Here is a 17,291-nt window from a genome sequence, read left to right on the forward strand (position 1 = left end):
ATTTTTTCAATCCATTATATTTTAATAAACAAATGCAACCCAGGTCTTTTTTTCTTTTCTTTTCTCTTCATGTGGTGGGATAGAGAGGGGGGGAGATGAAAGTGTACACTGGATTCATGGTTAAAAGGAGATAAGAGCATGCATGTGTTTGAATGGAGATGAATTAGGAGGAAGAGGAGCCACTGAGCATCGAGGTGAGAGCTGTAATATTGGATAGAGAATGCAAATTGCGGCAACATTTTGAAACTCGGATCAGACATCGAACCGAAAAAAGCAACGGGTCGCGGTTTTTATAGTCTAACCGGTTAGACAGGCTGTCGAACCAATGACATAAAAATTAAATAAAAAATAAAATTTATATGCTCAATTATATAAATAAAATATTAATTTGTCAATGGTGCTTGGAATCTCAACCCCAAAAGTTAGATATTGGGATCATTGGAGCTAGAAGTAGAGGCATGTCAATACAAGCTTGTGATCTCAAAGGAAAATGTTGGAACTGGAGGCATGCCATCATATCATGACTCACAAGCTTTCGATCTCGATGCTAAAGGTTGGATCTTTAAAGCTGAAGGCAAATGTTGGAGGAGAAGTTAGAGATTGAGTTTGGGCCATGAAAGAGAGATTAGAGATTAGAGAAGAGAAGAAAAGAGAGAATTAGTGATTAGAGAAGAGAAATTATGGATCTAAGTAACTCAGCCTAATTTTTTTTTAATTTTTTTTGACTTTGAATTGGGTTGACCCGAATTGACTCGGGTCCAGTTTTCAGATCAAAGCCGGTTCTCTCAAAACCGGTCAATTCAATCCGAGTCAACACAGGTCAAATGTCAGATTGGTTCAATTGATTGAATCAGACCGTTTTATTCAACGGGTGATAGTCGGATCGGTCGGACCGCCTGATCCGGTCCGATTTTCACAACATTGAATTGCGGAGGATTTACAGTTTGGTCGACATAGTTGTTTTTTTTTTTTTTAATTATCAGCGTTGAATGATCCATGACAGAGCGGGTTCCCAGTTAAAACAAAAGTAAAGGACTGGGCGCAATTGGTCAACTTGTCAACCGAATTGAATTAGATTATTCCGAAATTTTAAATTTAAGTTTTAGAACATTTCATCATATTAAATAAATATGTTATATGCACTTTTGAAATACTGTAAGGTTATCATTAGTAATAATAATCTCATATAGCGGGATTTGGATTAATTAAAACAGAGATATCCAAGGTTCGACAGGATACTGAATGTTGGAGTTTTTTTTTTTAAAAAAAAGGTGAAAATGTAGGTACTGAATTCAAAATCCACTAAAAATGAAATAACTAAAACTTTCGAGTAAGTTGATTGGGCTGTTAGCCCGTAGCCCAAAAAAGCAATTTTATTGGCCTCAGGTATCAGCTCTTCATGTGATTCTCAATGGCCCACTTTTAGACCAATCCAAAATCGAATTAGGCCTTTTTGGCCATATCGGCTTACTATACTATCTTCTTTTCGTAAAAAAAAAAAAAATCTCCGCCTTTGCAGTGTCACCTGTGCAGAATCGTATCTTGACCTAAAAAAAAAGAGGAATCCCTTGTACAGACTAACGTTAGAACTCAGAAGGCAAAAGCGAACACCCCGGTAATTCAGTCTCTGCGTGCAATTCTCTCCCATGGCTTTGCCTGGTGAGGTAAGCGATCACGCTCTATCTTTCTCCTATTACGGTTTTGAAAAGGCCATTATTTGATATTAGAGGGATTTTTCTACATTCGAGATATATCTTTCTTTCTTTCTTTCTTTCTTTGTTTTTTTTTTTTTTTACGCACGATGATATGAAACGGAAAGAGTGAACTCATCTTGGTTGGCGGTGATAGATTGTAATCGGGATTGACTGAAGATTAATCTTCGTTTTGTGCTTGAACTAGTTTTGAAGTGGAAGGGTGTATTATCTTTCATAGGTTTCTTTTCCCTTTTAAACTTTCAGAGGAGATAATAACATACGATATTTGGTAATTCATCGGCCGCTTTGTTAAAGAGGGAAAAGAAATGCTGTCGCAAGTTCTTTAGGACGAGGCGGGAAGTATAATCAATTTGAAACATCTTGAAAACCAGAAAAGAGCATCTCGTGCAATTTGATCGCTCGAGGAAAGGAGAAAGATAAATTGGTTCGAAGATGGGCTTTAACATTTAATGTCAATTTCGAACCTCAATATAATCTTGGAGTAACATATGAAAACTTGACCGTGTTATGTATTGATTTGTTTTTTCCCCCAAGAAGGCGTGACAAGATTTGGAGTCTGTCATTTTTGTAACTGAGTTGACCAAATTGTGTTGTGAGTGCAACTGCTCTCTTACGTAGGGTTATATGTAATAAAATGCTCTTACTCCAACATCTAACATTGTGTTTTTCTAACGCGGGTTGGGTTGCAACTGCTCCTCTCCCCTCTTGGTTCTAAAATTGTTGTTCGGACTGCATGGTATGGATGTATTTGGAAATTTTACCTCCAAACGTATCATGTTTCTTTTCTTTTTGAAATTTGTTATCTTTATAAAGTTCAGCCCCTTCCAGTAATGAAATTTGCAAAGAAAGTATTTTTATGTTGTCCAGGTTTTCTATCTAAATGTGACCCATGACTATATTCACCAATTTTGTTTGTTCTTGGTTTTATAGCTGTTCTGCTGGGCTTGTGCTTCCAGTTTACTGTACATTTAAAGCTATTGAGAACAAAGACCAAAATGAACAACAAAGGTGGCTGACATACTGGGCAGGTTGTAATTTTCATTCAACATCATTTTCATTATTAAGTTCCTTTTGGACTTGTCCATTTGTTTCGTACATCAACTATATCTACTTGTTTCACCTTGCTTTTCATGATCTCCTGCATTCCCCACACTTAGTACAAGAAAGACAAGAAAGATGATATCTGATTGATAATTGTGTTGTTGATTAATTTCATTGTTCTTTTATTGTATTTCAGCTTCTGCTTAATCACTTGCGAAAGTATTTTAAAGTTATTATAGAATTTTGATACACCATTCGAAGCTTATATTTCCTTGTTGATTAATTTTGATTTCCTTGTGGATTTGAACAAACACATGTGGAAGACTATGTAGTATTTGGAAAATGGCTTTAAGTAGTGATGTGCACTTTTAATCATCCTCATGCAGAAGCAGACCTTTAGCTTCCTGAAGTTGAACTTTCTATATTCTTTTGGTGCTGACTTTTGATGATTGTGATAGTTTTGTACTGCCTCTTTTTAATGTGCACTTATCTTACTGTGATTTGCAGCTTATGGATCTTTTAGCGTGGTAGAAATGTTTGCAGAAAAAGTACTTTCCTGGTAATGGTTGAATACTACCTTCAAAGTATCTTCTTACCATGCGGAAGGGATGCGCCCTTATAGTTGTTGGTTAATAAATGAGAATTAGTTTAAGGATTTATTAAATTCAGTGAGAATAAAATTCTTTTTTTCATTTTTATCTAAGCTTATTTGTTTATAATTTGGTGAGAAACAAATATGAAGGTGAGGGTATTTTTGGTAACGGTGCTTCTATTTCTCGCAATAACAATTCAATGTGTGTTTAGGTTAATGGAGGGGATTTTTGTTAAAAAAAAAAAAACAGAATTAGATTAAAGTAGATGTCATGAAAATAGAGAAGTTTGCATAGCTTAAATAAAATGAAGGGCAGGAGAGAGTAATTTACTCTATTCGTTTGATTTGTTTCATCTGACAGCACACGAGATATTCCAGTCTGATCTGATTTTGTGCCGTGTTTCATCAGGATCCCACTCTATTACCATATGAAATTTGCATTTCTTGTTTGGCTTCAGCTTCCCACCGTCAATGTAAGCTAAACCTTTGCTTCATTTATTCTCTGGGTTATTTTTACCACCCTGCTTTTGCAGATGATTTGCCACAATAAATAATCAATGTGACATTAGTGATGGATAACCAAATGTTATAACTGCTGTTCAACAGGGAGCAAGACAACTGTATGAGAGTAACTTGCGTCCATTCTTGCTGAAGCATCGGGCTAGAATGGATCAGATTGTTGAATTTATTTATGGTGAAATGGTGAGAGCTCATTTGTTCATTTTATTATTGCTGGAAATACATTGCTTTATCTTAGTCTTGTTTTCCAAATGCCATTGAAATTAGAGTGGGAGGGCTCGATTATGTGGTCATCACCGCTCCTTGCAATGATTAATGGCTAATACTGAGCTAATTTGGTGGTTTTGGCTAGCCAAATCTGCATCCCTCGGCTAACATGTAATGGTCTGGTCTTTTTAACATTGCAGGGTAAATTTATTAGTGCACACCAAGCTGAATTTCTGATTGCAAGATCACTTTTAACAAAAGTCGTGGTGACAGGTATGCATGCGAGATCCCTCTGAATTTTCCATCTTTAATCTCTCCAATTCATGAATGCTTATCTGTAAAAGTTGTGTGTCTTGAAGCTTTTGTTAAAACCAACTGCCCAGTTTGTGACATGTAGGCTTCCAGTTAATGTTTTTGTTGGCGTTGTAGTGTTCATCAGCCAATAAATCTGTATGCTCATTTCATTGTTTTATGTATCAGCTAATGAAATGATAAGGTCTGCCATTCGGCCAGTCGAAAGGCAAGAAAGTCAGGGTCCGAGGAGGGAGAGTGAGAATTCAGAACCAGAAAATGAGTAAGGCATTTCTTTATAGACAAGCGTGCGAGGAATTGTAATTATTTCTTTATTTTTTACATAGGACTAACTTGGAAAGTGAAAGATTGCCTGTCGGGGTTGAGTTTTTAGTCTTTTTCTTTTTTTTTTTCGGGGTGTGATTCCTGACTTTCTGCTCCGCTGTATATAGAAGATGGACATGATGAAATAAAAATATTTGGTGATGTCCTTAATAATTGGAACAACTGATGGATGCGAAGCAGTGTTATTATTATTTGTTTTCGTTTGTTAAATGCCCTTCCACAGGTACATGGAGAATTACACCTAGATCCCTCACAATATAATTAAATACTTCAAGATCCATTGAATTGTGGTATTTAATTTTATTGCGAGGGACATGAACGTAATTTAACTTAAATATATCTTCAGGGGCACACCTACTTTATTTTTAGCCAGAAAGGCCACGCCAAGTTAGGCTTTTATACTATTTATAGATTATGCATATTGTAATTTTAATAAGCTGGAATTGTAATATTTTCTGGTTGGGCAATGGAATAGCTACAAGTATATGACTTCTCATTAAATTATAATAATTCACACATGCACGAAATATCAAAATAAAAATAAGTTTCTTAAATTAAAAATGTTTAAATGAAGAAATTGGACAGATTCAAATTGAAAGTAGTTCAAATAGTGGGGAAAAGATTGAATGAAAGAAAATTTGAAATTTTAAATGAAGTATTAAAACATAGAATTCCGTAAGTTAAATTGGATTGGATAAGGATGGATTGCATACACACATATTGAAAATAGCAGGTTGTTAATTGTAAATATTCCTTCCGTTAAAAAATATAAAAATTTTTTAAAAAAATTAAATATTAAAAAATATATGGTATTTTTAGTTTTTTAAAATATAATTATTATTTTTTTTAAAAGTACTTTTTAGTGATAGTGACTTTATATTAATTGTAGGGTGTTTAATAGGGATAAATATAAAAAGATAGAATTAATTTAAAAATAAGTAACTACTTTATTAAGAAATGAGATTCGATTAAAAATATTTTATATTTTTTAAAAGAGAGAGTATAATATTTGAAAATTAGATCAGTCTCATCAATTGAATTGATAAATCATTGAATTAATATTTTTAACTTTAACTAATTTAATGAAAAGATTTATTTATGCACTCTTCAATTATGATTCAATTATATATTTTAATTGATTTAATAATTAATTTAATTTTCAATACTCTATTTAAAGACTATGCTTGATTGTGACTTTAAAACCATCACTGTCACAATGACCACGATGTCAAAATAATTTTTTTAAAAAAAGAATGTCAAACATAGTCAATTTGTTTGTTTAAAAAAAGTACACAGTCACTTCCCATTTTACATTAATGATACTTGAATTATAATTAACTAACTATATGGAATAATGGAATACTAAATAATTATATTGGGGAAAAGGAGCATTTGGATTTTGACTATTCTTTTTACCCCTGATTTTTAATATATTTTGACTATCAAACAATTACAATTGAGGACTTGAGGCAATCTCCCCTGCCGTTGATATAGAGTAAACGGGTTTGCATTTTAGGTAGCGGGGCCCTCCTTCAACTGATCTCTCTCCTCCCTTTCTCCACTCTCTCTCTCTCTCTCTCTCTCTCTCTCTCTCTCTCTTTGGCTGATCGTCTCTCTCCTCTCCTTCCCTCTCTGCCGGTGCATGCTTTCAGCGAACTCATCCGCCATAAGATGCTCTGTTCTCAAAACAAACAAAAGTGAAGGCTGAAGGCATGCAAAGCGAGGGCAAGGAGGAGCTCCTCCAGACGAAGCAACCACTTCCTGAGATCAAAGGACTGAGCTTGGCCAAGGTGTGGCCAGAAATGAAATGAAGTCGGCAACAAAGGAAGAGGCTGAAGAGTGAAGACTCAACATAGCTAGAGAGACGCTGAGCGGCTGAAAGCATTGGGAGGGAGGAAAGCAGAGAGACAATCAGAGAGAGAGATCAGTTGAAGAGGGCCCCGCCACTTTAAATAGCGACGTCGTTTACTCTACATTAACCGTTGGGGAAGATCGCCTCAAGTGGACTTGGTAAACAGGTAGGCCTAACTCATATGGGCTCGGCCCTTATGGTTCTAGATTCTAAAACCTGATTTAAAGAGTTCAGGGCTAAGCCCATAAGCCTAAATAAGAATAGAATAAAATAAAATAAAATAAAATTTAACATTAAAATTTATTTAGAATATTTTAAAATTTAACATACATTAAACCAAAATCTTACATAATTTAAAAAATGAATAAAAAATTTAAAAGTTCAAATAAGATAAAGGCAAACATCATCATCAATCCTAATTAAGATCTCCCTCATCATCATCCATAAATGAAATATTAGAATATAGGTTCACTAGTGGAAGATGGAGGCGGAGGCTCAATATCAATTATTTTTGCAGCTTCTTCATCATCACCTACAATAATTATTAATTAAATTGTATTATTATCAAATATATATCTATACACATATCACAAGATAAAATATAAAAATTACCATAAAATAGCATAAAACAATTCAACCAATTGCGGGTACAAATCAATATTTGTACATTATTTGAAAAGAGGTGAAAATGATACTTTGTGAAAACACGAGAGCTAATGCTAAATACTATAAATTTTCTCGGTCTGTGCTTCATACGGTGCATTTTAAGTTAGCTAAGGGGAAAAAAAAAGTAAAACGGGCTTCACGGGTCGCTCGAGCTCGAGCCCTTTTTTTTCAAGCGTAAAAGGGTCAGGCTTCGAAGCCCGATTACTCCAAAAAATACCAAAATTTTAAGCCTAAATTCTTATTAAAGTGGGCTTAAACAGGCAACCCGTCAAGCTCGACCCATATTCTCGACTCTAGCCTCAAGCAAAAATACTTTCAAAATTTATTTAAAAAAATTAATTTAATACTTTCAGTTAAAAAAATATTTAATATCATGTTTCAATTTTTACTAATTCTTATGAAATTTCTATAAATATAAAATTTATTTAGAACACATAATCTAATTATATAAATTTTGAATTATAAAAATTATATATTCTTTTAATATAATAAAAATATAAATTTTTTAATTTTATTTTTTTAAAGCAAAAAATTAATTATTTTATAAAGATTTGATTAAAAAAAATAAATTATAATATAATAATTTAAAAAAATATAAATGATTAAATTAATAAAAATTAAATTTGAGAAATTATGAGATAAATTTGAAGGATTGAAGTTTTATTATTCTACATAAAATTAAAATAAAAAATGTTAATTAATAATACTATAATATAATAGAAGTTATAAAAAAAATAAAAAATCTCTACCGAGCATGTCTTTTATGAGAATTATTATGTTTCTGAATGCAAAAAGTAAATAAGATTCTGTCCTTAATTGGAACCATTTTCTACCTTCATCCTCTTTCAAAAATCGTTTGTATTTTATGCATTGCCACCATTCATTCACTCAGAAAGTTCTTCATAATTCAGTGAATCGTAAATCTTCCATTATTGTTTACGACAAAGCTCTCATCATATCAGAGCTCAATTGTTCGAGAACAGTCGCCGCGGAATCTGGCTTAATGCCTTCGATCCTGCCTTGATCCTTCCGTTATTCAATCTTTAATGCGAACCTCAGATTGAAGTAGACTTCAAGAGGAAGAGGCACCGTCATGATTGGCCGGAGACTAGGACCATTGACGAGGAACAACACTCAGTCTTTGTTCAAAAAAAGAGTCTTAATCGCTGTAGCAATCGGGGTCGTTATTGGTTGTCTCTTCGCTTTCTCATCCCCCAATAATAGGCTCTTCGTTTTGAACATTCCCCCTAATCGCAGTCACGGAACTGCAGTGTATATGACCCAGGTTTGGCATTTAACGAAGGCAACCTCGGTTTTTGTTTTCTTTTCTGAACTCTGGTTATCTGATTCTTCGATATCTTCTCTTGAATGATTTTCTTTGTATTAACATTCTGGCCATGATCAGAGATTCCATGGATGCCAAATGAAGATGTTAAGTGTTGACTGTAAATTACTCTGTTCTGACTTACTGTTTCTCTTGCAATATCATGAATTGAGGTCAATCTTGCTGACTCGGATTTCGGTTGATCCTCACTATTCGTATTTTGATCCTCACTATTAGTTTTACACACAATATTAGTAATCACTTGAAAATAAAAGGAAAAAACTCGTTGGACGCGAAACGAGTGCGTCATTTTTGAACAATAACTATTCCCCCCCCCCCTTTCGGAGACAGAAAAAAAGGCTTTACATAATTTGTAAGCTCAGTGATCGAATTTGCATACTTCCGTCTTTTGAGTCACTTTGGAGCTTGGATGTAATGTTAGAGTTGGGATTATTCCACTCTCCTGAACACTGTCGTGATTCAATTGAGTTGATGGCTGGAGCTGATATTTTAAAGTAGCCCACACATGCTCGAGAGTTATTCGTGGTTTGCTTGTATAGGCTATCCTTTTGTGTCTTTAATCTTTATTTTGAAGTTTTCTATGTGGCTCTGGTGTGAAATGATGTCGTGTTATACATGTTTTGTATGGCATAGAGTGCCCCATAGCATTGCGAACTTCACATTTACGATGGTTCATCTGGCAGACAAATCCAGCAGCATGTGAATCATCAGATCGGATCAACATGTTGAAATCAGAGCTTGTTGTGGCATCAGAGAAAAATTCTGAGCTGAAAAAACAAGTGAGAGAATTGACTGAAAGACTTCGGCTTGCAGAGCAAGGGAAAGATAAAGCTCATAAGCAGTTTCTTACATTGGGTACACAGCATAAAGCCGGGCCTTTTGGTACTGTCAAGGGATTAAGAACCAACCCTACTGTAGTTCCTGATGAATCCGTGAACCCAAGACTGGCAAAGATATTAGAAAAAGTCGCAGTGCAAAAGGAACTGATAGTTGCAGTTGCAAACTTCAATGTGAAGGACATCCTGGAAGTCTGGTTTGCCAACATTAAGAGAGTTGGTATATCCAATTATCTTGTGGTTGCTTTGGATGAAGAAACTGCCAAGTTTTGTGAAGCAAGTCAAGTTCCAGTATACAAGAGAGATCCGGATGAAAATATTGATTCTATTGGAAGAACTGGAGGGAATCATGAAGTTTCTGGGCTTAAATTTCGTATCCTAAGAGAATTTCTACAGTTGGGGTATAGTATTCTTCTGTCAGATGTTGACATTGTATATTTACAGAACCCTTTTGATCATCTGTTCCGAGACTCAGATGTAGAGTCCATGAGCGATGGTCACGATAACATGACAGCTTACGGACACAACGATTTGTTTGATGAACCAGAAATGGGTTGGGCGCGATATGTTTCCACTATGAGGATATGGGTTTACAATTCTGGTTTCTTCTATATCAGACCAACAATCCCTTCAATTGAGCTTTTGGATCGTGTGGCTATTGGACTTTCCAAGGACCCAGATTCTTGGGACCAGGCTGTTTTCAATGAGGAACTCTTTACACCCTCATATCCGGGCTACATTGGGCTTCATGCGGCCAGAAGAACCATGGACATATATCTTTTCATGAACAGCAAGGTTTTGTTCAAGACTGTGAGGAATGATGGTAAGCTCAGCAAAATGAAACCAGTGATTATTCACGTAAATTATCACCCCGACAAGCTTCCGCGAATGCAAGCAATTGTTGAATACTACGTTCATGGGAAGCAGGATGCTCTAAAGCCTTTTCCTGAAGGTTATGAATGGTAATACTACTGTTAGAAGCCTTTTGGGTCCAATCCTAACTAGTTTACAAAAGATCATTTAAAGCTCATGTGTAGGTTAAAACAAATCTTTTTCATGAGCGCGAGTTATAAATTATAAATATAATACCATCTGGTTGAGGGGTCAACTTTCCTATTGGTTCTCTTTTTCTTCGAGGTTGGGGTGTAGAATAGAATGCATGTGCTTTTTTAATAAAGAAAAAAAATTGGAAAATTCTGGCAAGATAATTTTTCGGCGTAGCTTCAAGCTCTTGGTTCAATCATAATAATTCTGAACTAATGTTAAATTTGGATATAAGCTAAGACTAATTCCAACTTATTTGTATTATTTTCTTTTTGTATGTTAAGATGGAATTAGTTTTTTTCTTTTTTTTTAATTTGTTTCCTTGTCATATATTGGCATTTGCCAAGAATATCTTGGCCAATCAATTTTTTTTATACAATTGCACGTCGATTTACAGTTAAAAATTTAAAGAATTGACAATTATTTTTTAAAACTTTTGCAAATATAGTCCGTATTATTAGACAAATTAAACAAACAGCTCAACATTTATTTTGTTTTGCATTATAGCTAATTTATTATATTTATTAATGATATGTTATTGTATATCAATGTGAATTAACTATATTTCTAAATTTTTAAAACTTTAGTGCAAATTTTTGGGGTACAAGATTTTCTTTTGAGCTAATAAAATAATTTATCCTCTTTTCTTTTTAATTACCCGCAGGTATTGTCAAATAAAAAATAATCCCATTTGAAATACAATCGCATACTAAATGTGAACAAATTTTTCAATAGGAATTCAAACTTTCAAAATTATTTGAATTAATTAGTGTATGATGTTTTTATTTAGAAAAAAAATACTCATCAATTAAGTTATATTTGGCTTTGGAGCACTGCGCATATTGCAGATTCCTAATTTAAAAATCTAAAGTCTCATTTCATAAGATAGGAGAAAACAACTCATTACCTTTTTTTTGTTTTTTATTTCGTTATAGCCAGAGTAAATCATATACACTCGTGCAAAACGTGAGATGAAACTTGTAAATAGTGTCCCTCCCTTGACATTGATATTTTTATTTCATGTAGTGTTTAAACAAATCTTCCGGGATGATGAGCTCTCGAGGTTCTCATGGTCTGTTTGTTGACCCCACTTGTCCATGATTATTTCAGCATATATGTTCGTCAAGGCCACCAAGAAAAGACTATTATGATTCCATTTATTTAACGTTATTTTCAGAGTTTCTATAATATAAATCCATTTAAATAGAGTTGAAACCAGCTTCTAATGTCAAATGACGAATTCTAGTAAGAGTTAAGATTTGGTTCGTGAACTGTTATGTTAGCTTCTACCATCAACTGAATAAAACAGACTTCCCGGCAACAAGATCAGCAAATGAGCAAATGGTTCTGGCTAACATATCTTAATGAGTTACTCCACCAGGCCTCATGGCTATAAGATCGGCAATTGATTCTATCCCATAAATCTTGGTGATCTCTTCCTGTCAACACGCCAAATCCATTACTGATATCAGAAATTAGCTCTCGAAAAAACATGATCTAAGTAATTAAAAAGTGGATCTCATTGCCAACAAAGGGGACACACTTGGCAAGAGGGCGTCCAGGTCAGAGATTTGTTAAAAATCCATGCTATCCAGATTTAAATTTCCCTTGCACCAAAGGTTAAACTCACTTCAAAGGAATTTTCAAGTACCAATTGCTGTGGGGTTTTTGGCTATGGATTAAGTTGTAAAATGTAATTGGTGCTCTAGCGAGTAAAAATGGACTAATCTATCCTCATTGCCATCTTTTCCAAACCAAAAGAAAATGGATCTCATTGATAGAGGGAAAAGAATCATGTTATGGTTGCACATTGATGTCTCATGCATAACATGAACAATATCGCTTTTTAGCATCAAGTAACTTCAAGGTGCTTGAAAGAATACCTTTTCTTTACAGAAAGTGACAGAAAGAGAGGCATGGTCATATTTTGCAAATGTAAGTACTTCAATCACCTTGAGAATCACTAGATAACGAGAGAATGACCGAAGAAATATGGTTTGGATGGCACACCTCTATGGAGTTGTTTTCATTATTGAGCTCTAGACAGTCTTCAGAAAGGCTCATAAGCTTGTCTTTCAGCAGGGAATTATTCTTCACAAGATCATCCACAATTTTACGTAGCTCATCACATTCTTGCTGCCAAGAAATAGTAAAATAAAATGTCTAATGGAACATCAGCAATAAGATGGACAATGTTAACAAAAATATAATATATTTCCAGAAGAAAACAGAGAGAAGCACAAGTAAAATAACCATTTCAAAAGTGGCCATCAAGGATGAGCTTTGGCTATCTGGCAAGTAAACTCACTGTGATTCCATCATGTTCCAAATAAAATAAAAAGGTATAAGCGGTTTTGGATGTATGAAGTTAACTCTGTTGAACTTGCAAGCTCATTCTTCTAAAAAATAAGCTCTGACCTTTGATTAAAATTGAAAAAAATTTCATTGCTGCTGCAGTTAGAGTTTTAAAATTTAAATCATTGTCAATAAAGGAAATGAAAGACCTGCCTGTCCTTTCGATCAATTATACAATCTAAAGTATGGCAACTTCTTTTATTGAAAACGCTGATTTTCAAAAGTACATGTATGTATGTATGTGTATATAGATGTATAAAGCCACTTCCAGCAATACTTAAACATATATGCATACCTGCCTACGTAACCTTGATCTCCTAGCTGATTCCCTATTTAATTGCCTTTTTCTTTCTTTTCTTATTTCATCTTCATCCTGCCAATAACATATACAGTTCATAGAAAAATAATAACGCATTTCTGAGATAAACAAACTCAAGCAATCTAAACAAGATATCAGATTGCTATCAGGCATTCACTAGAGATACTGATTATCAAGGCAGTAAGACCAGAAAAGTTTATAGTACCAGTTGAAAGCCAATAATACATGATGTAAAACCAGAGAAATTTATAGTACCAGTTTTGCAGGTCCACGGATAGTCCCAGATATATTGAGGCCGGTTCCTGAATTCAGATTAGGTTCAGTTGAATTCACTTGATCTGTATTACAATTTTCTATCCTAGCCCTGCTCTGTGTAAGGTTCCCTGTTCAAATTTCAACGATCATCAGACTATGAATTTTGATATTTTGATGACCTAGTAAACTTACATCAATCTCAAACATACTATTTGCTGGCATCACGTTACATTGCTTCTCCCTACTTGAAGGAAAACCCTGCAGAAGAAGGGATAGTATTAAACCTTCTGGTTAAGATATTGTTAATATCTTGAATTATACAGCAGGATGATTGATTTTTTGTCTCCATTTGAAAGTCTATCATAGTTCGTGATAGGAAATATATTACATTGCTCAGAGGCATATTTAACTTGAATACATACATTGTCAGTGTCATGGTCTTCATCTGATGATCCCATGCTTCCACTTGTCCCACTATGAACAGATAATTTGCAATTAAGTTTGGAAAAGTGGGAATCAGGATGCTTGCTAAATAAGACAAGTACCTCCAAGCTCCTCCATCTTGTTCATTTTTGGAAATTGATAATTCATTTCCATTTTCTCTTAATTCCTCAAATACAGAACTTCTAGGTTGTAGGTTCCCATCATATGTTTCCATAAAATCCATGTTCTTTATACTGAAAGTTATAATGTCTTTATCTGAAAATGTCAACAAAAAGCCCTGAGCAGAATGAAAAAGCAACTGTGTCACATGCATTATTCAACAGATATACAAGCAGATAAACCAATCATCCTCGACAATGCCATACAAGGAAAATTGTACCCAAGTAAAGGAAAAACACAATAATTCTAAAGCACCCGGCTGTGTAAATTTCATAGAAAACGTAGGGAAAAAATATAGAAAGTATAATGAATTAGAATATTTGGCAAGTGACTACCCCGGCAACAATTGGATGATTCTTGATTCTTCTGGGATCATGCAGAGGGTCATATTGAAGGGAAGTGCTGACAGCCTGCACCAGATGAGAAACAATGAAAAAGCACACGAGTTGTCCCTTCATGATAATCAAAGCAAGCAATTTGCTAAAAGAATCATAAATAAGGAAAATGACTACCTGGTTTGGCCAAATATGGGGATAATAGTAAGAACCTGCTGCAGCTACATGTGAATTTATAATAGGGGTTGTTGGTGTTTGCATAGAATAATGATATCCCTATTTCAAAGTCATTTGGAGCGTTAATTGTTTCCATATGAGAAGCACTGGCATACAGGACCCAAATATCAATATAAACCCATGCAGATAGATAAATCTTTGAGACCTGTATAGAAGTAGACCAATGCGGCTGCAAAGGTTTGTTTTCAGTTTCCTGTCATAAAATAAGAATTGGAAAAAGAAAAAGAAGAGATCATAAGAAACAGAAATAATCAAATAGCAGCTAGAGAAATTTAAATGAGACACGACAAAGCAATTTACTGACATCCTGAACCATCGTAGTTTTGCAGGGTTTAGTGGTTTTGTTGGATTCTTGTGTCCCCGTCAAAGCTCAAAAAAGCATATGAACTCAGTACCGCCAAGATGACTGATTCCTTTTTGAATCTAACGCCTAGAGAGTGAGAGATAAGTAGAAGAAAGTAAACTGTGCAAGGAAAAAAGAAAAGAAAATGAAGAAATTAAAATGAGGAAAAAATTGAAATCCACATTTAGCAAAGAACAAAGACAGTTTCATTGGAATTGCCGCTACCTTTCCTTTCAAAGTGTTTTTTTTATCCTAACTGGGCAAAATTAAGCAGACTCGCTTAAAGCTTGCGTTGGGATTAATCATTTATGAGAAATGGTTGGTATAGTCATATGTATTTCAGCCTTTTCTGAATAAATGTTGAAGGCTGATGGTCATGAATGTTGTGCCAAAACTTTTTTGGGCGCCAATGTAATGTAATGTCCTTCCAGTTAATTTAGTGCGGCCAAATATAACTAAAAGAAGTGATAACATAAGAGAACAACACTATAACAACCCTACTCAGAACAAACTAACGGCAACTAAAGTCGCATTTCAAAAATTTCTTACACGCCCATTAATAAGTCTTGCAGCCATGTAATGTGTATAAAATGATAAATCAAGGACAAGAATTAAATGACAGGAAACACAAAAATCCAGATTCATATGTTTGCAAAAGAAAGTTCAGCCTACCTTAGTATTTCCCGGGCCGGGGGGGCGGGGGGCGGGGGGCGGGGGGACTTAGTATGGATGAATCTGTCTGAATTGTGAGGCAGAAACTTAAAAGGAAAAATTGAAAAAATTAATAATCCAGAGTAACTAATAATCAAACGAATTAGAAGAGAAGCTTGGAAGTAGCAAATCTAGGGATTTCGACTAGTTCACCGCTCGAGAGAGAGAGTGACTGAGGAGAAATGAAGAGATTAGAAACCTGGGTGGCGCGAAAGAGAAGTCTGGGGTCTGGCACAACTTTGACCAATGGCTTTTCCTTTCCTTCTTTTTACATGGGAAAATCACAACGAACGACCCTCGAGAAATATATTCACAGCTAAGAACCAATTAATTTTAATTTTATATTGCAATCTTAGGGGCCCTAACTGTAATTAATTTTAACTGTAAAAAGATAAAAGTGCCCCTCTAATAGAAAGGAAATGAAGTATGAAACTCTAGAGAATAAGTTAGTGTGTAAAAATAAAACATTTAGAGTTCTAGCTTGCACGAGTTAATAAGCTAAAAATTATAGATTTTTTTCCTCTATATCCTTGTCTTTCAAGTGAATTGGTTTTGTATTCTTTTTTTCAAACTAACTTGGTTCTAGTTCTATTTATTGGATATCATAGGCTTGTTATCGAGGTATTTCGAGAGATGGGTATCTAAATCCAAAGTCTACGAAACAAAATAGTTAAGAGTTTAGTATATACATTTAATGTGGGTTTATCTTGATAGTCATAGTAGCGTCTTGTTCTGATGTGGAATGTTGCATTATAAATACAATAATGTATTGTTAAAAATGAGAGTGTAGTTGTTATTTTATAATTTGATTATATTTTTCTTTTCAATATATTGTGATGGCCTGGGAAGGAAAGTCTAGAAGTGATAAAGTATTTGTTGGTCAAATAGTAATAATAAATTGTTGATATTAGAATTTTAGTTGTAAATTCAAAAATAGAATAACATTTAGTTGAAATATGGAACATTTGAACTTTGTCTTGTTAACATAGTAACAATATGTTGTTAATATTAAAACTACAGTTGTGCAATCAAACATAGAGTAAAATTTATTTGAAATGATTGTAGGGTGACATGATAGATGACAAGTAATAGTGGAAAGAAATTTTTTTGTTTCTTTCATTATGGGGGAGTTTATGAGAGGACAAGTGAAGACAATGTCAAATATGATAGGAGAATGTAATTACTATAATAATAACAGAGAGTATGACATATGGTGAACTTAGAAGATTGATATTTAGCTAAAGTGTGTCTTGAAATTAAAGAAATAAACCTAAAGTTTACGATCAACATTGACCAGAGGCAGAAAGGGCCAAACTATAGCTCTAAACTTTAAAGCCTTCCTTCATTTGGCCTAGTCCAAAACTAATACAAGGGAAGATTTCCATTTACAACACCTACAAGTATCTAAAGGAGATAAGCCTTGCTCAACATACAATCAGAGACCTATATTATTTGAGTCATAACTATGCAAAGTGTGGCATATTAGAGAAATTTGCCATGTCATTATCTTGCACTTTAAGAATCCATGTTGAGTAACTATTGGGCACTTCATGGCATATTCATTGAAATGTCATCACACACGATGACTCGACAGCTCTTCACAAAGTGCTTATATGCCTAGGGATTATTGGAATGCTAGACCATAGAAAATGGACTAGTTAGGCCCAATGATGGACTAAA

The 17,291-nt window shown here is 34.3% G+C and overlaps 3 protein-coding genes across 8 annotated transcripts; 2 read left to right on the forward strand and 1 right to left on the reverse strand.

The window, feature by feature from the left end:
- The first annotated feature begins 1,521 nt into the window (after positions 1-1,521).
- Positions 1,522-4,901, forward strand: LOC129293503 (HVA22-like protein k). The gene is made up of 8 exons (XM_054931510.1): positions 1,522-1,663; positions 2,392-2,451; positions 2,646-2,743; positions 3,264-3,315; positions 3,758-3,821; positions 3,955-4,050; positions 4,275-4,347; positions 4,555-4,901. Exons 1-8 carry the CDS (start codon positions 1,647-1,649, stop codon positions 4,650-4,652), a joined length of 558 nt encoding a protein of 185 aa, XP_054787485.1. The 5' UTR covers positions 1,522-1,646; the 3' UTR covers positions 4,653-4,901.
- A 1,399-nt stretch (positions 4,902-6,300) lies between these two features.
- Positions 6,301-11,540, forward strand: LOC129292109 (arabinosyltransferase RRA3-like). Its single transcript, XM_054929628.1, has 4 exons — positions 6,301-6,728; positions 8,191-8,513; positions 9,257-10,371; positions 11,480-11,540. Exons 2-4 carry the CDS (start codon positions 8,322-8,324, stop codon positions 11,484-11,486), a joined length of 1,314 nt encoding a protein of 437 aa, XP_054785603.1. The 5' UTR covers positions 6,301-6,728; positions 8,191-8,321; the 3' UTR covers positions 11,487-11,540.
- Positions 11,541-11,588: 48 nt separating this feature from the next.
- On the reverse strand, positions 11,589-15,839 carry LOC129292110 (G-box-binding factor 1-like). Of its 6 annotated transcripts, none has more exons than XM_054929632.1 (12): positions 15,573-15,836; positions 14,862-15,020; positions 14,703-14,750; positions 14,498-14,596; positions 14,321-14,395; positions 13,928-14,103; positions 13,805-13,856; positions 13,592-13,640; positions 13,383-13,510; positions 13,104-13,181; positions 12,464-12,616; positions 11,589-11,892 (listed from the first exon to the last, which is right to left on the reverse strand). In XM_054929632.1, the coding sequence occupies exons 2-12, from the start codon at positions 14,871-14,873 to the stop codon at positions 11,815-11,817; spliced, it is 948 nt and encodes a 315-aa protein (XP_054785607.1). In that variant the 5' UTR covers positions 14,874-15,020; positions 15,573-15,836; the 3' UTR covers positions 11,589-11,814. The 6 variants fall into 6 exon arrangements, 4 of the variants coding, with proteins under 4 accessions (XP_054785607.1, XP_054785605.1, XP_054785604.1 ...); XR_008588862.1 differs by adding an exon at positions 12,707-12,760 and having other exon boundaries at positions 11,881-11,892; positions 12,464-12,589; positions 14,321-14,596; positions 15,573-15,838; XM_054929630.1 differs by having other exon boundaries at positions 14,321-14,596; positions 14,862-14,987; positions 15,573-15,837.
- Between the last annotated feature and the right edge of the window lie 1,452 nt (positions 15,840-17,291).

The sequence above is a fragment of the Prosopis cineraria genome, unplaced genomic scaffold, assembly GCF_029017545.1.
Source record: "Prosopis cineraria cultivar Desert tree isolate PC_DT_omini unplaced genomic scaffold, ASM2901754v1 PC14, whole genome shotgun sequence".
Taxonomy (NCBI): domain Eukaryota; kingdom Viridiplantae; phylum Streptophyta; class Magnoliopsida; order Fabales; family Fabaceae; genus Prosopis; species Prosopis cineraria.